Here is a 24,185-nt window from a genome sequence, read left to right as displayed (position 1 = left end):
CTGCCCTTGCGTGTGTGAACTCGGCGCTGGCGCCCGGGGAGCTAGGGGGCCTGCACCCTGCTCTTCGCAGGAGCTGGCGAGAGAGCCCGAGAGGGCGGGGACCGGGCGGGCGCGCGCGGATGCGGCGCGCGGGGGCGGAGGAGCAGCCGAGACACGTGTGGCTGTGGGGGGTGGGGTGGGAGGACTCGGCGCCCGGGGCTTTAAGAAGGTGTGGAGAGGGGCGGGCGCTTTCCCAGGCCTGACCGAGGGGCGTCGCGCAGTGGTGGCGGCGGCGCACGGAGGCGGTGGAGGACGCGCTCTAGGCGTCCGCAGCCCCAGCCCCGCGTTCCCTCCGCCCAAAGTAACTTTGGGAGCCGCGGTCTTCCGCGGAACTTCCCAGCGGGGCTCCGGCTCCCGAGCCCGCTCTGCTCCCGTGCGTTGCCTTCTCGCCTTGCCCCGCGTGGTTCCTCGGTCCTGGCGTCTCCTAGCGGCTCCAAAGCTGAATGAGCGAGCGGCGCGCGGGGCGCGCGGCGGCGGCGGCATGGAGCGGAGTTGCTGGGCCCCGCGGACTTTCCTCCTGGTGCTGTTGCTGGGGGCGACGCTGAGGGCGCGCGCGGCGGCGGGCTATTACCCCCGCTTTTCGCCCTTCTTTTTCCTGTGCACCCATCACGGGGAGCTGGAAGGGGATGGGGAGCAGGGAGAGGTGCTCATTTCCCTGCACATTGCGGGAAACCCCACCTACTACGTACCAGGACAAGAATACCATGGTAGGTACCACGGCTTCTGCGCGCTCGCTGCCCGGCCCCTTGCGCCCGCGAGCGCAGCGTTGATCTCTTTCCTTCTTCCGAGCGGCCCTTTAAACGAGAACCTTGTCAACCCTTACCCCAACATAGCCTTCTGTGAAAGAGAACAAAGTTAGTGGAGAATCAAGTCGCGAGTTGGGATTTATTCACCACTGCCCACATTCCCCATCCTAACTCATCTTCCCGTTAATGAGCTGGTTTTTGTGCTAAACGCCTGATAATTCCTGGGGGCTGGTGTCTTTCCCCCTCACTCCAGGTTCTTGCATTCTGGCGTGTTGAATGAATACGTGCGTCTTGTTTTCTTAACCCCAGTATTTGGATTCCAGACCTTTGTCCTGCTCCCAGTCCCCTCGGAAGGGTCCCCGGGTGGCGTTGGGACTGGCACTGGGCTTTGCCGACGGGCTGGTGACAGATTGACGCGCCCCAGTCCGTGGCTGCGCGGTGTCGCCCGCCGCAAACTTCCCGCTGCTCCCCAGCCAGGGGTCCCTCTCATTTCATTCAGTGTGAAACAACCCTCCTGAAATGTACCGGCTGTTTACAGCTCTCCATTCTTTTTAAAGTACTGTTTAAAATGTCAGTAATTGATGCTTTTTCGGCTTCCTTTCTTAATTTTAACATGCTGCTTGTTTTTTAGAATTATCTGTGATGTTTATTAATGACTTTTATCTGCACAGCTTTAATTTCCAGGTAGGGACTGGCAGCCCCTTATAATTAAAAGGCACGTTTTGGGATCATTATGCTGCTCTTCATCAAAATTAAATATTATTGAATAAATACAGTTTAGTTCCAGGAAATATAATTTTATGTTAAGTACATGTATTTTTAAATATCTTAAGCTAGTAAATTGAATAGGTGGAGAAATTTAAAAAGATATTGCCTGCCTTTCTTTGTTTTTGTTTTTGTATTTCTGCTGGACTACCTGATTTTTTCACTTTATAAGTTCATAAGCCATGACAGACATTATTTAGAATTTCGACACATAAGTACCCACACTCAAGCAAATAGAAACTATTGTCCAGTAAGCTCATGTTATAGTTTCAGTCTCTAAGAGCCCTACAGTTACTGGCATGGGAGGATATAAATCATGGGTCAGCTGGCATTTCAGCAGATGAGCACATAAAAATTAAAAGAAACCCTAAGAGTACTATTTTTTTTTTAAAAGACCATCACTTCTGTAAGGTGATAAGCCTAAATAAATGGTTCCTAGAGGTTTAAAAAAACTACTTTTATAACTTTCTTGTAGCATGGTGGCAGACTTGTCTGTAAAGCAGGAGTCTAATTTGGTGGACTTCTAGACTTTGGACAATTAATTTTCTGTAACAGTCCCTTTTTTTAAAAAAATGTGCAGCACTTTCTTTCCAAGAACAATCTTGTGCTTTCCAGAGATCAGGAGAATCTTTAAGTGGAGGGATCAGCCAATATGATGGCAACCCAGACCTAAACCAAAGACTGATTGCGTGAGCCTGTCACTCTTAGCTTGACCTTTGGCAAAGGTGCTTGCCGGTTATTAGCTCTGAGTGAGAGTGGTAGGAGAGTGAGCCACGGGTAGGCTAAGGCATTGTAAGGTTGTGATGGAAGACCATGTGAGGAAACAAAGCCTTATTTTTATTCCCTGCATCCTTTGAAAGGTGCAGACATAGAAAACTTAATTTAAAACATCAAAATATGCTGTAGTCTTTGCTTTTGTTATAAAGATAGCAAATAAACCTAATCTAAGACTGACTGTAATCACATCCCTAAATGTGAAAAAGAATGGATGGTATAGAGTAAGAATAATGTAACACTTCAAGTTGGACATTGTCTCAATTTCCACCTCTTTTCCCCCACCAGTAAAGGCAGAGAAATTTTATTGTGTGAATTATAAAATGTCAAATTAATATAAGCTATTAGAATAGTAGCTATCAGATTTTAAATTACTGTTAGCTATTTTAGCATAGATATTTAGATTTTGAAACTGGCTGTGGTTATAGGCCGTCAGTAAGCATTTCCTATAAAATGTTCTTTAGGTAGAAGAAATTTTTAAAAATGAAGTGATGCTTACATGTATCTCTTTCTTTTAGACTCTTAAAATTAATTTTTAAAATTAATTATGCAGAATCTGTAAGAATTGAACTGCTGTTAGGAAAAACTTCAGCTGACATACTTTTGAGCTTGACTCTGGTATTTGATCAAAATGGAGGGTCATTTGGACATAAAATCCACTTTTACCTAAGAACTTTGTAAAATTTTAGCTTGAAATATTTCTAACCTTCTAAATCTTTACAATATGACAGTTATTTCAGGAAAAGTCCATTTTATCTATGTTTACATTGAATTCAACATTTGGATGAGTGGTGTTTGGTTGGGTGCAGAGCTGATGTTTGTCACTATTCTCCCTAAAAGAACGCATTGAAGAAGATATGGTATAGATTAGACTATGTCCTTTGCCCTTTGAGATTTGTATTATTTTACAGACCTCGGAATTTGAGATGGAGAGACAAATATTACTTTAGAATAAAATTGGTTCAAAAGTATATGTGTTACATTTATTTGAGAATTTCTATTGAAAATGTTTTTTAATATGCACACACACACACATACACACTGGATATCTAACAGAATTTTCACAGATTTCCAAAGTTTATTAGTATATCCATCTATTTGCAGTATTGGCAACTCTGTAAACAGTGCGCGATTGCATCTAATGGGTTCTCATCTGACTCTCTTGTCGTGTCAGAGGTAGTCAGGATGAACTATGTTATCTTTTCATGAGTATACCACTATGTAACTCAGCCAAAAAAAGGTCACAATCACATCGTGTTGAATTAGAAAAAAATCTCAGCGTCAGAAAAACTTTTTCTAGAATTTCTTTTTGTTTGGACAAATCCCATGGTCAGTTTCCCTAGTATGGTTTCCAGGCCCCAAACCTGGAATTTACTGTAGAAAATTTCTAATGATGGGAAATTAAATAGAAAATGAGAACCTAGGTGGTCTAGCCATGTAGCCATTTCTCTTTCCCAGCCACACCTGAGGATTCACTGTTCCTTTCCCTAGAAACCTGGACAGTATTGTGACACATGCCAAGTTTGAGTGGATATGTATGCCCTTTTTCTCCCATGATAATCCCTCTTTCTCACCCCACCCTTCAGGTATCTATCACCCATTCTAGTTTGCAGGTTAATAGTGAATATGATTTATTGGTATTAAATTTAAATTATCCTAGAGGATATTTACATTTGAAGTCTTAATTACAACTATGAAAGTAGTTTCCCCCTTTTGTTTAAAAGAAGTTTGGGCATCGCTGAACAGGCAGATATATATTTTAAGATAGAAAGACTTGTAGATAGCCCTGAAATCATGTCAGTGACACGTGCCTAGTCACAGAATTGGCTTTAGTCAGACCTCCTCGGAAAGGAGAGCCCAGGCATTAGGAGAAAACATTCTGTTTGAAAGCCAAGTGTAGGTAAATGATTGCACCTGAAGTTCTCCAGCTTTGGCGAGACAATTTATCCAAAAATCTAAATAAACTAAGATCCTTGTTATTACAATGGCATAAGGTGTTCTCATAGTGTGAGAGATATGCTCTAAAATGTTGATTGAGAAAAATATTCTGCCTTAAAAAGAACTGAATTGATGATATAGCATGGTGCACTTAAAAAAGAAAATTTTATTGTAGTTCATAAATTCTGCATCACTATTGATAGGTCTTTCCTGCTACATTTCCAGGCCATTGTTTATTTAATCATATTGTAGGGCAGGCAGGAAAGTTGATTTCCTACTGCTAAAACCAAACATTTACCTGAAAGAAGATAAAATCAGTATATTTAGGGCACTTTGTTGAAACAATTACCAGTATTAGTCTTGTAGTTAGGTATGTTCTGGAATCAACTGGTTGCTATTTAAAAATCACTGTTCAGACAGTGCAATGTAATGACCTTTCAAATGCAGACATAATTTTGGAAATGAACTCCAGATTTAATTCCTTTCAAAAGAATAATTTTATTACTTGAATCAAAGTAATTTGCCTTTGCAGAAGTAACTGGGTTGTTGTTCAAGTATGGGGTTATTTATCCTTTATACGTTTTGGAGTCTGAAGTCAGCGTATTTAACTCTCATAATCATTTGTCAAATGCGATTTATAAGTGAAATGCAGCTGTGTCCTCCTTGTATATGGCTAGGAACATAGGGCATTTCAAAGTGTTTTGTTCAAATTGTCATATAGTTCATCTTACACTAAAATTTATTTCAGTAATATTTTACTGATGTAGTTCAGATTGTTTCTTAAATCACATTAATCTTGCTTCATGCAACTTACATTCTCTGTGTGAGTTTCAATTCCAATTATAAACCAAAAAAAAAAAAATCAGGTCTTTAGAATCATAATTCAAAACATTTCATTTAGGCAGAAATTCTTACTTCACTAATAACACTACACTATTAGAAATTATTTAATTTAACTGTTTCCCTCCAAGTTTTATGAGTCCTTTTTTAGACAATTATTTTTATTTTCATTAAAAATGTGAAGGAATAAAATAGGAAAGTTGTATCAATGTAACATATATGATGCTTTTTTACGGAACTGTCTTATTCCAATAATTTTTCTTTTCATCTTAAAAATGAGGTGTACATTTTTTAAAAATTAAAAAAAATATTTTGAGGTGGACATTTTAATAAGATTTTTAAAAATATGATTGACTTCTAATTTTTTCATTAATCAGCATTATTCAAAAGAAAATATCTAGAATCTATCTTTGATTTCTTTTTTTCCCTCTGCAGAATTGGTCAACTTTATAGAGTGATGTGGAAATCTTATGTCATCAGTTATTTAGGATAGGTTGCAGAGTAAGCCAAATTTGTTCTTCTGGTTATTTCAGACTCTACTTTGGAACTTATTCATTATGTCATTAATATTCAAAAATAATTGCTTTACTAATAAATAAGCTTCACCAACCCCTTTATTACCAATAGCCTTTTTATTTGAAAAGCATAAATAAATTGAATGACCAGTGTTTCTTGAACATTTTGAACATTAAAGATTTGTATATATTTTCATATAAAATAAAAGGTTCTTTATGTCATATAGAATAGAAACAACTGATAGCCTCTATGTAAGAAAAAGAAGGGAGGTGATGAGTGCATTTGATTGAATGAACAGTTTCACTATGAACGGAGATAAGTGATTTAGACTATATGTGAATAATACATAACATGTTTTAAAAAGTGAAATACAATTATCTAAATATTTTGGTGTTAAGAAACATTTGGGGGAAGTGGATTTGGCTCAATGGATGGGGTGTCAGCTTACCATGTGGGAGGTCCAGGGTTCGAACCCAGGGCCTCCTGACCTGTGGTGGGCTGGCGCACACCGAGGAGTACCATGCCATGCAGGGGTGTCCCCCATGTGGGGGAGCCCCATGTGCGGGGGTTGTGCCCCATGAGGAGAGCCGCCCCGCACAAAAAGGGCGTGGCCTGCCCAGGAGTGGTGCCACATGCAGAGAACTGGCGCAGCAAGATGACGCAACAGGAGGAGATACAGATTCCCAGTATCGCTGACAAGAATATAGGCAGATGTGGAGGAATGCCTGGTGGGTGGACACAGCAGACAATGGGGCGGGGGGTGGGGGGTGGGAGAAAGGGGAGAGAAATAAATAAAAAATAAATCTTAAAAAAAAATAAACATTTGGTTGACTAATCCAATCACCCCCCCCCAATTATAGAGTCATTTATGAAATAACTAAACTATATCATTACAATCTCATCAGCTTTAGGCAAAAAAGTTTTTAAAACATATTTTCAGAAACTGAAATTGAATTTTCAAATATGAGGAGTCCATATGACTGTTCAAACACAGGAATATTGTATTTTTAGAACATACATTTTTATTTTTGACTCTCAGGGAATTCCCCACGAGGTGCCCTTGCTTTGGTGTTGTGTGGCTCGGAATAATTTTCACCATGGTCACCTGCCATGTGCGTCTCATTGAAGGCAGAACTTCAGAACGGTTGAAGGATAGTCCCAGAAGTTAACCAATTATTTCTAAACCGTGTGCTTCTCTGAAACTACGGAGTTTTGTCCTCTCCCTATTTGATTCCTGTAGGACCCACCTATAGCAGCTGAATTTGGGGGTGTGGGGAAGAGGAGGAGAACAATGTACAAAGCATTGATTTGGGATATAAGGCAGCCCTAATCTCTCAAAGAACAGGAAAACTTCATTAGATACCTTCTGAATGCCACAAAGAGATAGTTACATGAACTCTGAAGTTCCAAAGTAAGCATTTAAAACCCAGGTTATATTTTAGTGCTGAAGGCAATATTCAGCTTTTCTTAGGAAAAAGTACAACTTTATTTTGAAAATAAATTATACAGGAGTACTCATGAATGTTTCAAGTAACTGAAATAGGGGTTGATTTAGAGTGGAGCCCACATATAAGGGGGCTGGGGGAGGAGTGATAATAGGTCACCAATAAGTGCTACACTAACCTCAGAGTCCTCTCTCTCTCTGCTTTTCCTGCTCTGGTTCTCCCCTTCCATCTGTTGCTCTCTCGCTTTCTCCCTTGGTCCCTCTCTTCCTTCTCCTAAATTCTCTCACTGTCTTCTCTTGCTCCTCTTCACTCCATGTCACAGGTTCTCTGTTTCCCTCTCGTCTTCCTTTCTCTTTTCTGCTTTACATCTCTGTTCCTTTTCACTTTCTATTCTTTCTCTTTCTTCCCCTGAGGTTTCCCCTTGTCACCACCTCCTCTCCTTTTTTCCCCTCTAAATTCCTATAACATGAAAAAGAGAAGTAATAAAAATATTAACTCTTGTATTCACTGGATATTTGCAATAATGGAAACTGGTGAGTAGGCTTTTATATTTCACTCATTTTTAAAAATCAGTTTTTTGTGGCATGCAGTCACCCTTCAAAAAACTTATGGCTTAGCTATTCCTAGTGGAAAAGTCATTCCCTCGTCCTATATGGCAGACTCTCTTAGCAGAACTTTCAAGCCTTTAGCTGTTTAATCCTGGGTTAACTGTTTTCTCCACTGTGAGTTATGTGGTCAAAATGCAGAATCTGAAGTTTGTGCACAGCAGATACAAATACCAGGTAGGAGAGTTGTAGAAATGAGAAAATTGCCCATTGAATTAACTATAATCTAAAAGGCAACTCCATTTGGAAATGTCTTGAAATGCTTCAGTGCACAGGGACTAATCCTTTAGTAAGTTGATGGAGAACTGTCCCCACCACAACTGTCACTATCATCACCTCAGTCATGTCAAGTCATTCCCGTTTCCTTGCTGGTGTCATAGTCAAAGTTCATAATGCATTTGCATAGCTACCAGAGTAATGATGATACCTTTCCTTTTTTAGGGACTTTGCATCCAAAAGACAGGCCTAAGGGGGGGGGGGGGCAGAAAGCATAGAATAAGACAAAGAACATTAGACTGGCAGTGTGTGCTGCTTTGGGCTAAGTCCCATAGTCTTTCTTGAATAAGATCTGTTTCATTGTTTTGTACCATGTGGCTACTAGTGTCTATTCCAGCTCAAAAATTCAAAAGATTCTGTGCGTGAAAGATCACATTTTTTACACTAAAAAGGGAAGTCCAGAGAGGCTTAGTGGTGTAATGGAAAGAATCTAGCTTTGGCAGCTGACATTAGCTGTGTGCCCTTAGAAAATTACTTACTCTCTCTGAGACTCAGTTCCCTCATTTATAACCTAGACAATAATTTTCATATTTCACAGTCAGAATTATTAAATAAGTTAATATATATAAAGTAACTTGCATGCAGTAGGTGCTTACTAAATAGCAGTTATCTGGAACAATCTCTCAATTTTAGATAAGGATGGTATTTGAAGCATCATCTGTACAAATAAGGGCTATGCCTTTCTTTTTGTGCCTCGTAATTATGTGGCACACTTGAGAGGAAACGTCAAATTGAATGTATTAAGGAGAGCCACAGAGGTAGAAAAACCAAAATCTCAACTCATCATCAAATATGTATGAACAGAAAGTGTCCTAGCCAAAATAAATATGACTTGCTTAGAATTGTCATAGTTAATTTTATAGTTCTAGTCCAGCCAAAACTTAATTAACTTTAGCCAGTTCCTAAGCTAAACCTTTTGTTCCTAAATTGAGTATTTTTTCCTTAGTTGATGGTCATGAGAACAACCAAAATTTTGCATGTTTAGGTGGTATACACTAGGAAAGATGCCAAGATAAGTAAACATCAACATCATTTTAATGTATTCTACATAATCCTATATTATGTTTACATACCCCATGTAATTTAAAAATACAAATCTATTTCAGCTAAACTAGAACTGAGGGAGATTGATTTTGATAGCAAACTTACAGTTCACCAGATCCTCAGGGAATGACCCAGGAAATTTAAATCCACCGTGATTATGTAGTGAACTGTGGGGCTAGAGCATTTACAATAAAGAAAATTACTTGTCAGAATAAAGATATTCTGGCATTCTTCCTTCCATGGTAACAAAGTTTATGTCGGTAATCAAAATGATTTTTAGTAAGTTGTTTGTGTGCATTGAGTTAGGTGATTTTAATGATGGGTTCCAGAATCTATGAAAGCTTCTCCATTCAGTTCATTATAGCTGGCCCGTTGGCATCTTTTTCCTTAGACTATTAATACTCGGGGGAAGAGTGCCCCATTTTTAGACTCTGTAATGCTTTATGTGGCAACACTGCTTGTTTCCTACCCTGGCATCACTAGAACTGCCTTTCTTACTAACTGATTTTTTTCAGAGAAACTACATATCCGGTTAAAAATACCTCCAAGACTCCCTTGCAGTTAGAGGCGGCCATGTAACTCATTGTGAAGAAGTGGAAGTCTACTTCTCTGGGAAGGTTATTGATAAAATAACAAAGATGATTAAAAAGAAAAAAAAGAAGACTCAGCAGGCATTTGCTTTCTGTCTTACCTTTACTGATTTCTTCCAGCTAGAAGTAGTAAGCCATCTTGTGTGCTTAAGGATAATGGCTATATGCTGAGGATGGCTGATCGGGAATTTTTTGGTCCTGGAATACCTCTTCTGGACTTCTTGTATCATGAGAAAAATTAAAATTAAACCTAAGACAGGGTTCTATTATCTGCAGCTGAAAGTAATCAACAGTAATATCTATTTCTTCTAAGCACACAAATGACCCAGTTAACATTCTCTTTTAGGTCATCATAGTTCTTATATCAAGCTCTGACACTCTGGTCCTTCCATAGAATTCCTTTGGTCACTTTGATGGAACTAGGAAGTTTATTGGGGCACTTTTGACAATACATTTTCAAAACATCCCTCAAGGTGTGCCACCTCTGCAGGTGGCAAAGATAGTGCATTTTATGTTAACTTTTACCATTTGTGCTTTGAGAAGGTGACATGCTTGATCTTCAATTTCTGGAGTTCCTTATATAGTGACAATTTATGCGAGCTTCCTTCTCTTTAAAATGTCCTCTCTTTAAAATGCAGTGTCACCATATGTAAATCCTGTTGACATTTAAAATATCTAGATGTGTGACATGGTCGTGATTGTGAACTCTGACCCAACCTTAACCTTGTTTATTATGTCTGGCTCAGCCTCTAGGACCAAATCCAGAATTGTCATTTCTCTTGCTTGTTACATATCAACAGAGGAAACAGACATCTCAGTTTTACCTCCAGAAGCATGTAATCTTTTAGTTGAGGCCACCTTGTTATGAATGCTGAAATGTCCCGTGATCATAGTTCAAGCTCTTTTCACACTTCCTTTTCTTGCATAAACACTTCCTGCATTCTCATCCTGCAAAAAAACATTATATGGCCATTGTTTGTGGTGAAGGAATATAAAGAAATTAGTTGGTTTTAGGATATTTTAGAAAAACTGGATTCCTATTCCAAGCTCTGAAATTATCTGAAACAAATGAATAAATTAATAATAACAATAGCAGCCTTTATATGATGCTTAATATGTGCCAAGCATTGATCTAAATGCATTAAATATTTGAATTCATGTAATTCTCTTAACCTCATGAGATAAGTCGTGTTATCCCTTTATAGATGCAGAAACCATGTCACAGAGAGGTAAGTATTTTGCCTAAGATCATGGAGAGTACTTCATGGGAGTTATCAGTCAGCCTTGATCTGGAGTCCATACTCTTAACCAGTGTGCATTTATTTTTATGAATGAAGATTATTTCAGGAAAGGGGAAATAGTAACAAGTATCGAAAGTTATTTCAAAAAGAGGCAGCAAGGGAAAGTAAAAGCTAGTTACGCGTTTAGAATAAAGATTCCAAAATAAAACCAGAGAATTGATATCCATGCCAAACAAGGCCAGGATTACATTGACCTAAATATTCTTTCACTGGACATAAACTTCAGATAAAGCACAAACCAGAGATGTCATCTAGTGTTGGCGTGAAAGAGTTAACCCACCTTCAAAATATGCTGACAAATAAAAATATTTTTAAAAATTCAAATTTTGTTCACATTCATTTTATTTTTTAAAATTAATTTATTGAAGTATATCACTCATACATAAACATACATAAACAATATATAATAATTGTTGTGAGCTTACAAAACAAACATGCAAAAAGTCATAAAGGACTCTCATAACGCACCCTACCACCAATAACTTGCATTATTGTTAAACCTTTTTAACTAATGATTGAAGAGCATTGTCAAAATATTACTATTAACCAAAGTGTTTTTCCCCCAACCAACCCTATTCTTATTATCTGTATAGCATTTATATATGAACATACATAAACAACTAAGTGTATAGTAAAAGTTGTGAACTTACAAAGCAAACATGCATAACATCATACAGGGGTCCCATACATCAACCCTCCACCAACACCTTGCATTGTCCTGAGATGTTTGTTACAAATTATAAAAGAATATTGTCAAAGTCTTACTACTAATTATAGTTCTTATCTTATATTTGGTGTGTTTTTCCCCCAACCCACCCTATTATTATTTTTTAAATATATTTTTTATGACAGGAGTTGTAAACTTATAAAACAATCATGCACATGTGCAGAATTCCCAAACAACACCCCTCCATCAACACACCACACTATGGTGGAATATTTGCTACAGATAAAATAATATCATCTGATTGTTACCATGTTCATAGTGTACATTTGGCTCACATTTTCCATACTGCCTCATTATCAACACAGTACATCTTTTGCATAGATGCAAGAATATTATATTATTACTACTAACTGCAGTCCATAGGTTACTCCAGCTGTATATTTTCCATGCTTCTCCACATTCTAAACACCCTGCAGTTGTACATTTTCTGTAGCTCACAAAAAACACTCTTGCATCTTCACCATCAGCCACAATTCTCATCCACCTCTTGGTTTACTGTGCTATTCAGTTTCTAGATTATTCTCTAGCATTCTGTCAATTGGCATTTACATACCTTTTCAGTCACATCCCCATTTATAAACCGGCTGTTACTCTCTATGTGTTACCGTCCACTCTATACATTTCGACATTTTTGTAGTAAAGCTAATTAAAACTTCTACATATATTAAACATCAGTAGTCCATTGTAGTTGTCCTCTTATCTCCATTAAGAATCCACCACCTACCACCGGGTCTTGATGGTATTTTCCTACAATTTCTTCCAGAAGTTTTATGGTTCTTGCTTTTATTTTTAGGTTTTTGATTCATTTTGAGTTAATTTTTAGATAAGGTGTGAGATAGGGATCCTTTTTCCTTCTTTCAGCTATGGATATCCAATACTTTCAGCACCATTTGTTGAATGGATTGTTCTGCTTGAGCTGTGTGGGTTTGACAGGCTAGTCAAAAATCACTTTTCCATACATGTAAGGGTTTGTTTCTGAGCCATACATTTGGTTCCATTGTTTTATGTGTCTGTCTTTAGGCCAGTACCATGCTGTTTTTACCACTATAACTAGGTAATATGATTTAAAGTCTGGAGATGAGGTTTTGCTTGTCCTTTTTATGATGTTTCTGGCTATTCAGGACCTCTTACCCTTCCAAATAAATTTGATGATCATGTTTTCAATTTTTTTTAATGCTGGTGGAATTTTTTATCAGGATTGCATTGAATCTATATATCAATTTGAGTAGAATTGACATCTTAATGATATTTAGTCTTTTAATTCATGAGCATGGAATGTTCTTTTAGTTATTTAGGGCTTTTTTATTTCTTTTAAAACTGAGTTGCAGTTTTCTGAATACAAGTGCTTTACATCATTGGTTGAGTTTATTCCTGACTATTTGAGTTTTATCTGTCATATTTTATTTTCACCACTCTTTTGACAATTTTAGTAATTTTTATTGATATAATCTTATTTATAGATTCTCTTCCAAGCCTGTCTCTCCTGTCTTTTCTTTTCAGGCTCTAGCACACCCTTTAGTATTTCCTGAAAATCTGGTCTCTTGCTTAGAAATTCTCTCAGTTTCTGTTTATCTGTGAATATCCTAATCTCGCCCTCTGAAAGACAGTCTTGCTGGACATAAGATTCTTGGCTGGAAGTTTTTCTCTTGTAGTATCTTGAATATGTTAGACCACTGTCTTCTTACCTCCATGATTTCTGGTGAGAAATCAGCACTTAATCTTACTGGATATCCCTTATATGTTATGCATTGCTTTTTTTCTTGCTGCTCTCAGAACTCCCTCTTTATCTCTGGCCTTTGACATTCTGATGAGTATGTGTCTCAGAGTTGGTCTATTTTGACTTTTTCAAATGGGAGTATGTTGTGCTTCTTGGACATGGATATCTATGTCCTTCAGATAGGTTGGGAAATTTTCTAACATTATTTCTTCAAATATTCCTTCTGCCCCTTTTCACTTCTCTTCTCCTTCTGGGACACCCATGACATGTATGTTTGCATGCCTTTTGCTGTCATTTAGTTCCTTGAGAGCTTGTTTAATTTTTTCTATTCTTTTCTTCAACTGTTCTTTTGTATGTTCACTTTCAGAGGCCATTTCTTCAAGCTCACCAATCTTTTTACTTTCAAAGGCCATTTCTTCAAGCTCACCAATCCTTTTTTCTGCCTCCTCAAATCTGCTATTATATGATTCCAATGTTTTCTTAATTTCTTTTATTGCACTTTTCATTCCCATAAGATCTGCTGTTTTTCTATGTATGCGTTCAAATTCTTCTTTGTGCTCATCCAGTGTCTTCTTAATATCCTTAATCTCTTTAGCCATCTCACTGAATTTATTAAGGAGATTTGTTTCAACATCTTTGATTAGTTGTCTCAACTCCTTTATGTCCTCTGGAAGCTTCTCTTGTTCCTTTAACTGGGCCATAGCAGCCTGTTTCTTGGTGTGGATTGTAATTTTTGGTTGATGTCTTGGCATCTGGCTTACTAGAGTATTTATTCTGGGTGCAGTTCGTCTCTTTAGTTTAGGGCTTCCTACCCTTTATACCATGCTGGTTGTGCAGTAGGAGCCAAGCATTTAGTTGGTGCTGTAAGCTGTGGAGGCTCAAGCTGTCCTCATTGCACCAGGGACCAATGAAGCTTCTCCCAACTTCTCCTTTGCCAGGGGTAGGGACAGAGTCAGAGCTGCATGGCATAATCCAAGGCATGTAGGCCTAGACTGTAGTTGCCCAGAGAGACTAATGAAGCTTCATGTCCTTTTCTTCCCTCCATGGGGCAGTGATGGAGCTGCAGTTGTGGGCAGCAACTATGCAGTGCAGGTCCAAGATGACCACAGTTGTCCCAACAGACTTCTGATTTTCAGTCTGTGCCAGCCAAAGATACCTGCAGTTATCTGGGTAGGCTGGTGCAGGGCCTGCCAGCCTCCTCCCTGCCAGAGGTGGGGCTGAAGCCTATTCTAGGGCTTCAGGCCAGTGTGGGTAAAAGAAACTGGTTCCTCCCATCACTGTGATTTTCGCTTGGGCTGGCTTCTCCTCAGCGGGAGGAGACAAAATGGGGCGGGAGACAAAATGGCAGCTACCGGCCTCTTTCCAGCTTGGGCAGATTCATGCCCCAACTGTTCCCAGGGTTATCTTAGCCAGCCAAGTCTACCAATCAGTAGCCAAAATTGGCAGCCAACTGTCTCCTCCTCCCCTGTTTTTGGGAAATGGAGTTTCCAATTCCAGTCACACAATAGCTCCTGGGGCGGCTTGTGCTGCCAGAATAGGATAACCACTGGCCTCCTGAGCTTGGCCGGTAATTTCCTGGAGAGGCTGGTGCAGATCCCCCCAGCTTCCTCCCTGCTGGAGGTGGCACTGGAGCCTGGGCTAGAGCTACAATTTGATCTAGATGCAAAATAGCTGATCCCCACCAGCACTGGGATTCTCAGTCCACCCTACTTCCCCTGTGCCAGCCGCAGAGTTAAGATGGCAGCTACCAGCTTATTTCTGATTTGGACAGGCTCAAACTTTAGCTATTCTCAGGATTATACTTTAGCCCACTGAATTTACTCATCAGTAGCTGAAGTTGGTGCCCAACGTCTCTTCCTTCCCCATTTTTGGGAAGTGGAGCTTTCAATTCTAGCCACGGAATTGCTCCCAGGGTGGCTTGTGCCTCCAGTGGAGGATGGGCACCGGCCTCCATGGCATTGAGCGTTCTGCCTAGGAGTCTTCTCTGTAGGTGGTCTCCTCCTCCCATTCCTTCAAGGATGTTGCAGGATGCTCTTCTGGCCTCCTGGAGCCCCCAAACAGGTGCTTCAGCCAGCTCCAGATAGCTCTAGGTGATTACTAACTGCCCTGTAGCTGACTCTAGGAGCTCCCTACTCCGCCACCATCTTGCTGGTTCCTGTTCACATTTATTTTTAACATTTGATGAATGTAATTTTCATTAGGATTTTTTTTTTGTTTTTTAATTTTGTTTTTGTTATTTTTTTCCGTGTGTGTGTGTGTGTGTATGTTTCTAGGATTTTAAAGTAAATAAAAAATTTGTTCTCTGACTCACTCATGGAATTTAAATAGGACCAGTATATAAGAGAATTATATATTCAGGTAGAGAGAGACATTTTTAAAGATTTTCATTACAGTTCATGTATTTATAATATGTTTCTTTCATTAGGAAATTTCCTCAGGTGTTATCTGTCTGTAAACAACCTGTGAAATTGAGTGATGTGATGCACAGTGAAAGCCCTTGGGTGACAACACAACTTTCTGCTGTGTCTAATCTGCTTAGTACTCACAGTGATATTAAAACCAATGACATAGAGTTTGTGTTGCACTTTTCTTTGTAGCGTTATTCCTCACACACGGATCAGATATTTAAGTCACTTTTTGTTAAGCCCATTTGAATTAAAAAAAAAAAAGAACAAAGGTAACCGTCCTCCTTATCCTTGCCCTCAAATTATTCATCTTCTGCCTTGGAGGACAGAGTAGCTCTGGCCTTCATAGCAATGAGGCGAGGAGTGAATCACTAGATATTCAAGGCTGGAATTGTCTGATGTTGAGAAGCATGGTCTGGCATGGCCTCATACTATTGCCTTAGTAATATGAGTCTTTCCTGATTTGTCACCATATAGTTTATCCCGTAAGTTGCCATCTAATCTGATCTGAACCAAGATCCACCAAATCCTGGTAGAAGCTAAATTGGAGGTGGGGGTGGACATTTCAAGGGGAACGCTTCTTGGACTGGACCCCCTGAGGTTCTCAAAGGGCCTGGAAGATACCTGTGTTTTCTCCTGGAGAAAAGAATTTGTTTAATTGGACTTTTTTTTTTAAGATTTATTTTTATTATTTATTTCTCTCACCTTACCCCCCCGCCACCCCGCCACGTGCCCCGGTTGTCTGTTCTCTGTGTCCATATTCTTTGTCCCTTCTGCTGTTAGTGGCACGGGAATCTGTGTCTCTTTTACTTGCGTCATCTTGCTCTCCGTGTGCGTGGCGCCATTCGTAGGCAGGCTGAACTTTCTTTCATGCTGGGCGGCTCTCCTTACGGAGCGCACTCCTTGTGCGTGGGGCTCCCCTACATGGGGGACACCCCTGCGTGACACGACACTCCTTGTGCACATCAGCACTGCGCATGGGCCAAGTCCACATGGGTCAAGGAGGCCTGGGGTTTGAACCGCTGACCTCCCATATGGTAGATGGATGCCCTAACCACTGGGCCAAGTCTACTTCACCCCGCCCCCCATTGGACTTTTAACAACTCAAAAGACAGCAGCTTTTATAAAACTGTTACCAGAAAATGTCGCGAAGCCCTGCATATAGATGTTTCTTTTCACAGGCCTGACAAACCATATCATTTTGATACTCTCCCCTTAGCATTTGCTGATGGGCTATGGTAAATTGTAGCTCTAATGGGCAAATCTTTGAGTCTTCAGGATGGGGTAGGAAGTCACAGGGACTCCCTACCTGGTGATCTGACCTGATGGAAGGGTTAAAATGGTTAGAATATTTCTCTCAAATAAGAATGTATGCCAGGCTTTTAACAGAAACTGGAAGGCAGACCATTCAAGTCCAAATAAATTGTGAAATATTTCAAACATATAGGAAAGTACAATAAACGAGAATTCAAAGTTGGTATCACTAATGAGTACCCAAGTGATACATATCTGTATCCATTGAAGTAAGATGCACATGCTCTAGATATCATACTCTTCACTGTTGGTAAAATAATGCTCATTGATTTGACCTGTATTGCTGTAAGATTTCTGCTCCTCTAAACAAGTTTGTCCTGTCCCAGCTATATTACTCATTACCACGCATTTCTGTTACACAGTGAACAACATGGAACCCCTGCAAACCTGTGAAATAATAAGAAATCTTGAATGAGGTACATGATTGGTTGCCATCTTGTGGAAACATCCGTAAAAATAATGCCTGTTACTTCAATTAATTAAAAACAAATGTTTCCAGTGAATACAAAGAAAGTTTTCTGTTTAGAAATGATGGAAGAAACATTTACCATCAGAATTTAAAGCTTGTTATTAGAATATTACCAAATGAAAGAGTTCTTAAACTTTTATTTTGCCAGTATGGTAATAGATTCTAAAACTTTGGTTTAACTTCCCTTGGAAAATTAACCCAACTTGAAGATTTGGTGAGTTTTATTAGCTACCATGGAGCCATACAGTTTGAAGTGGCGGGTATGCCAGTATACTGTGGTTGCTAGCAACAGAAGCCAGCTCTGGTAACTCGGGCTTAAAGAAATTTATTAATAGGAGATGAGCAGGTACACAGAAAGGCAGGCTAAGCAGAACTTTAACCTTAGAAATGATGACTATATCAAGAGGGGAGATAGTGATCAACTGCTGGAGGAATCTTGGTAGTGGGAACCAGTGGGCAGGTTGGGATGAATCAGCTAACGCTTATCCGTTCTTGTGTCACTGAATTCAGTATTCAAATTTCTGGAACCACATGTCACACTGGCCTAACTGAGGTATAACATTCCACTGAGATAGAAATTGGGGTGGGAGGGATATCTCATCTAAAGCAAACTGAGGTACAAGAGAAGATAAACTGTGTGTTGGGCAGGTGAAAACAACACGTGACCACCACGTGTTGGTGTATTTGTTTAAGAAAAAAACAATATATCTCAGTATAGTCATTTGAGAGGAAAAAAAAAATGTAGGGAGGTGCTGTTTATGACACAGGCCATGGGAAAAGCAATGTTCTCTAGGGTTCTGTAGCATTCTTCATCGCACATGAGGATTTTACTGATTTTAGGTGAGAGGTGTCAGGTAGAAAGTGGTAATTCTCATCACACATGAATCCAAAAGTGAGTTATCATGTTTTTGGAGTTTTGTGAAAATGTCTAATTGTAGTGTCGGAAAGTGTCACAGCACATTATGGATTACAGCATTGATTGCTTATCCTTGTTCAAGAAGCCCAGATTCCCTGGGATTGTTCCTGTTTTTCCTTACATCGGTTAACCCCCTGCCCCCCGGAATCTTACATTCAGTGACCTGCAAGGGAGCATAAAAGGTAAATTAGTGAATGCTTGCTTCTGCCTGTACTCATGCCTGTGGGAAAACCTTTCCTATGTTGACTAGGAAGACGTCTAAATGTTTCTCTCTTCTCCAGCTTACCAGGATGAAAGCAGCATTTGACTCAGTTGCTCACTTGCTTCTCCTTGATCCCTTTCATCTTTGGCTTTTGGGAGTTCACCCACTCCTGGTTTTCCCCCTACACTCCCCAGCTCCTTCTGAGCCTTCTTTGTTGCCTCCTCCTCTCCTTCCTGACTCAGTGTTGGGGTGCTCAGGGCTTGTCCCTTCTCCTCTTTTGCCTCTGCCCTCTCTCCCTAGGGTGTCACCATTCTGATGATTTTAAGTGCCATCTACATGCTGGTGACTCTTTGAACCCCTTTCTTGCTGCCTTCTTGACATCTCCACTTGGATATCTACTGGCATCTCACACTTTATATACTGCACCTGAGCTGCTTGTCTTCCCACACCCTGCCCCCCAAACCAGTTCCTCCTGGAGTCTCCCCAGGTCGGTTAATGCTAACTCAGGCTTTACAGTTGTTCAGGCCCCAAATCTTTCTCTCATGTCCCACATCTGACCCATCCCCAAGTTCTGCTGGCTTTTTTTTTTTTAAACATTAAAACACACCCCTTACCTCCATTGTCACCGCCAGCTCTCACCTGGATATCACAGCAGACTCCTACTCAGTTTCTTGCATCAGCCTTTGCTCACCTTCATTCTCGCCGTAACCTAGCAGCCTGGATGATCTGATTAAAAGCAAGATCATTTTACTCTTCTGCCCCAAACCTGGAGCAACCATATGGTCCACTATTTTGCCTGGAACAACCCTTGTCTGCCTCTTTGTTCCTAGTGTCACATCCAGTTTAACATGTTTCCCAACAAAGAATGTCCAGATTTGAATGATAAGCTGCAGTCATTTCTCTGAGAAAAGATAAGAGTCTCAGTATGGCCTACACAGCAAACAGGACCTTGCTCCACTACTACTTCTCAGACCTCGTTTCTTACTACTTTCCTCTGTTGCTCCACTGAAACCATGATGCTCTCTTTTTTGGTATTCAAATACAGAAAGGGCTTGCTCTAACCTCAGGGCCTTTGCTCCTGCTGTTTCCCTGTAGAACATGTACTTCCCCAAATAGTCTCATTGCTTGCCTACTCCCTGATTCAGGACTGTACTCAAATGTTACCTTCTCAGTGAGCCCTTCCTGACCATGTATTTAAAACTGATTCCCTTCGCCTCAGTACTCCAAACCCCCTATTTCATTTTTTGGGCCAATAATATCATCTATATATTTTACCTTGTTTACTTTCTGTCTCCAATCAGTAGAATGCCCATAAGCTCCATGAAGGGAGAGAGACTTTTGTCTGTTTTGTTTACTTCTGGCACACAGTAGGAACGTAAACGTTAATTTTTTGTTTAATGAATATTTATTGAACAAAATTAACACTTGGGATCCTAGTCTAATCTCAGAATTAATATTGTCTGAAAGTGGTAATTCCAAAATAGAGGATCATTTTGATGATGGATTTGTGAGCACAGTTTTTAAATTTTGGCCTCTTAAATCTGTGATAACAATGTTTTTTAAAAAAATCTAAAGGTCTTGTTTCTACTTTCCCACCCTCCAAACTTAGAAATTTCTCATGACTTCTGTAAGACTATGCAAAACTATTTATAGCACTTAATGTTGAATTGGCTTTATTTTAACCATATATTAGTATATTCAAAGAAGTTCTCATAGCAATTAGTGACTGCAATTATTAATAGAAACTCTAATAGATTTTAGGTTCTTATTCCCAGAAGCTTGTCTAGGCTGTACCATAAATAAATTTTGAAGCAGTCTTGATGAATGGGTAGCTAGTTTGTATTTAAATTTTCTTCTGAATGGGAATAAATAATGGGAAAAACAGAGACCAAAATAGCTTGGCTCTATACTCAACAGATATGTGATAACCTTACAGAAAACACACAAAAATGGAAACACGAAAGATTTCATCTTCTAGGAGAAATCTACTTAAGTAGTGATTAGTATAGGAAAGGAGTAAAAGCTGAGAATCCTGGATCTTCATTAAATTTCACTTGTGGATACCCTGTAAGTTGAGAGGATCAGAGGTTCTAAATTTGTGTATATCAACCTGAATGTTTCCGGGAGTCGTTAGTGAGAATCACTCAATCTTATAAATGAGATTAAAAAATGTCCCACTCTATTCCTAACATATTTGGCTACTTTAATTTATGAACCTTCAAAATCAGAGCAGACTTAACTCTAAGGAGTTTGTAGTGGTGGAGAGCACACAAGTTCTGGAGACAGACAGGCTGGGTTTATTACCAAGCTTTGGACTTAAGAGTTGTGTGGCCTCAGGCAAGTGACATCATCTCTCTGCATCTTAATTTTCTCTTCTGAAAAATAGGAGTGATGATAGTTCCTGTCTCATTAGGTTGTTGTGAATCTTCAAAGAGATATTGCATGTAAGGAGCACACAATGCCTGGCACAAAGGATAATGTGAAGTATTGTAATGGTGACATACATTCTGATAGTTTCTTTTTTTCTGTGAGTACATAGATCTGTATTTATAATAATAGAATTTTCTATTCATTTTTTCTCTTAACCTTATGTGCTCATGACTGTCATTTTTCAAAAACATCATTTTAATGACTGCATAATATTCTATTGTATAGCTGTGCTATGACTTAGAAATTTACAAATGTTTTAGGTGTTTCATTTTGTTTTCAATGTAATAAACACTAAATTAATATCTTTGTACAGTTTTCAAATAATCTCCCCCAAGTTATCGTTTTATTTTTGTTTTGGTCATGAATTTTTATATGCTGATTTAAAAAATGTATTTATGAAAGCAGATGTATCTTTGTTTCCTTTGTCTTCTCATATTGCTTTTGTGCTTTTTCTATTCAGGGACCTAGTAAATATTCACATAAACATTTCCCCTATCTTATATTTTAAATTCTAGACTATTTTAACTCATGTGCATTGTTAGTGTGCTGATCTCATCTTAGGTTTCTTTCTGTGGGGAAAGTGGAACCTCACAGACTCCTCTTCTTGTTACAGTAACCTTCTGCCTTACCCTCTTTGTCTTAGTAGCTATTAGAAGTATACTTGAAAAATTTGTCCTGTGTACCAGAGGGATTGAATTATTGCTACTGACTGGTGGTTGAGAGAAACACCTTTAATTAAGCTTTCTGGGGACTGCTGGTTCTTTTAACAGGACCTAGTTTACTGTCCCGTGCAGAATTGTTTTGGGGGTTCTAATAGTCTCAGTTGTGAAACACCACTGGATCAGAGAAACTGCTGATAGCATGAATGCACCTTGCTGATGGCACGATCATTTGGTGGCAATCATAAGCATTTCTGTCTTATAGTACATATATATTGCCTTATGCCCACATACATTAGCAGTGTGTAAAGCATCTGCCTTTTCTCAAAGAAAATATTAATAAGCCAGAAGAAAATGAGCACATGTGTATTAGTCAGCCAAAGGGGTGCTGATACTTCAAAGTACCAGAAGTCTGTTGACTTTTATAAAGGGTATGTATGTGGGGAAAAGCTTATGGTTACAAGGCCCTAAAGAGTCCAACTCAAGGTTTCTCACCAGAGTCAGTTGCCTCATGTTGAAGCAAGGTGGCAGGTGATGTCTGCGAGGGTTCCGCCTTCCTCTGTCTCAGCTACAGGCTGGCGTAGGGCTTGTTTCTTTTTCTCCTCTCTCCCTGGGGCTCCTGGATCAAAGTTCTCTTCTCTGCCATGTCTATGGAGCTTTCTCTTCCTGTGTATCTTCTTCTGTGTCTTCTTGAGTGAGTGTCCGTTTATAAAGCCCACCAAAGGGGTGGTACTTAAACTGTGTTACACCCTTCTGATGGTGGTTGAATCAAAGCCCTAATCATAATGTAATTGAATCAGAGACATCTTAGCTGAACCTAATACAGTCAAAGGGGATCATGCCCAGAGGAACAGACCAGTTTACAAACATAATCCTTCTTTTTTAAAAAATAGTTAAAAATAATATCAAACTGCTACTATGTATGAAATGCAAACTACATAGCTTTTTCCCCTTCTTTCTAATTTAGGTGTCAAGTCATTCCTGTTTCTTTCAACTCTCATCTTATCCTTTTTTATCAGCCTCTCTCTGCTGGACAGTCTATATCTAATGATCATGGTATTCTCTTTTCCTAAATCTAGTGATGCTGAACTTTAGGGATTCTCAACTAATGCCTACCCCTTTTATTCCAAACAGAAGTCAGGAGATTGATGCCAGTAATTGTAATATGGGATCCACCCGTACCTCACCTGCTTTCTCTCCCCATCAGAAGATGTGGGATAGTACCCTATATCTTCTCCCTGTAAGTCTGAGAAAGAAATACCACAGGTAGAGAAATGTAAGTATACTGAGTGTATTCCCTCTAGGGTCCTTGTGTTTGATAATATGTACAACATTGCAAATGAAACTCTTTTTCATTCATTTCACTATTTACTCATTGATACCAAAATACTTTCATAGTACAAATTCCTAGAACTGAAATTTCTGGGTCAAAACATACTAATATTAAGGGTATTGATCTTGTTGCCAAATTGCCCCCCAAAAAAGGTTACATCATTTTACATTTTGTCCTGCAGACTGTCTCCACACACACACTAATGCTGATGATACAATTCGTTTTAAGTCTTTACTAAATGGAGAAGTATTCAAATGATATTTTATAATTGTTTAATTTTTCCTTCTTTGATTCCTAGAAAGGCTGAAAATGCTTCTTTACTATTGTGTGTGTGTAGCATCTATTAGGTTCTTTGCCCATTATTCTATTTTGTCCCCTCCTTTTCATATTGTTTTATAGAAACTCTTCATTAACAATTATAAGTCTTTGCCATGTATGTTACGGATATTTTTTTCCCAGTTGGTCCTTTATCCTTTAATATTTGTATAGTCAGACCTTAACGATTGTTTCACTTAAACAGAGCAGGTATGGTGCAGTATTTAATACTGTGGTCTCTGAAATCGGCTACTTTTCTAGGTAAAACTGATGTGAAAGTTATGGAACATTTCTGAGGCCCAGTATCTATTTACATAAAATGAAAACTTACATGATAGTGGCAATAAATGATTATGTGTCTTTAGAACATACTTAGCTGGTGAATGTTAACTGCTATTGTCGATATGGCTTCTACCTTTAGTATTATGCATAGAAATAATATGCAAAACAAAGAACAAAAATTTCCCCATATTCCTTCTCCTAGCACTTTTAAAATGTTCAATTTTTGTATTTAATTCTCAAATTCATTTGGAATTAATGTCCAAGAAGAGTGGTACTGATTTAACTTTTTCCCTGTATGTTTAGCCAGTTTTACCATCATCATTTACGAAATACATTTTCTCCCACTAATTCCTAGATATTTCATCCTATTGTAAATGTGCTCTTTTAAATCATATATTCTGATGGACCATTCCTAGTTTAGAGGAACATTATTGATTTTTATATATTTATTTTGTGTCTAGACATCTTTTTGAATTCTCTTAATGTGTTACACATAATTTGGGGGGTTGATTTTCTTCCATTTTTAGGTTTTTTGAA

General features: G+C 39.0%; 1 protein-coding gene across 1 annotated transcript in view; it reads left to right on the top strand.

Moving 5' to 3' along the window:
- The first annotated feature begins 228 nt into the window (after nt 1-228).
- The window catches only part of RELN (reelin), a 516,519-nt gene continuing 492,562 nt past the window's right edge, over nt 229-24,185 (top strand). The window contains exon 1 of the mRNA XM_058297120.2: nt 229-746. Coding sequence (XP_058153103.1) covers nt 521-746 — 226 coding nt within the window. The 5' untranslated portion in view covers nt 229-520. The remainder of the gene's footprint in view (nt 747-24,185) is intronic.

Source organism: Dasypus novemcinctus, chromosome 5 (assembly GCF_030445035.2).
Source record: "Dasypus novemcinctus isolate mDasNov1 chromosome 5, mDasNov1.1.hap2, whole genome shotgun sequence".
Lineage (NCBI taxonomy): Eukaryota > Metazoa > Chordata > Mammalia > Cingulata > Dasypodidae > Dasypus > Dasypus novemcinctus.
The sequence above is the reverse complement of the archived record's forward strand: the minus strand, read 5'-3'. Positions and strand labels throughout refer to the sequence as shown.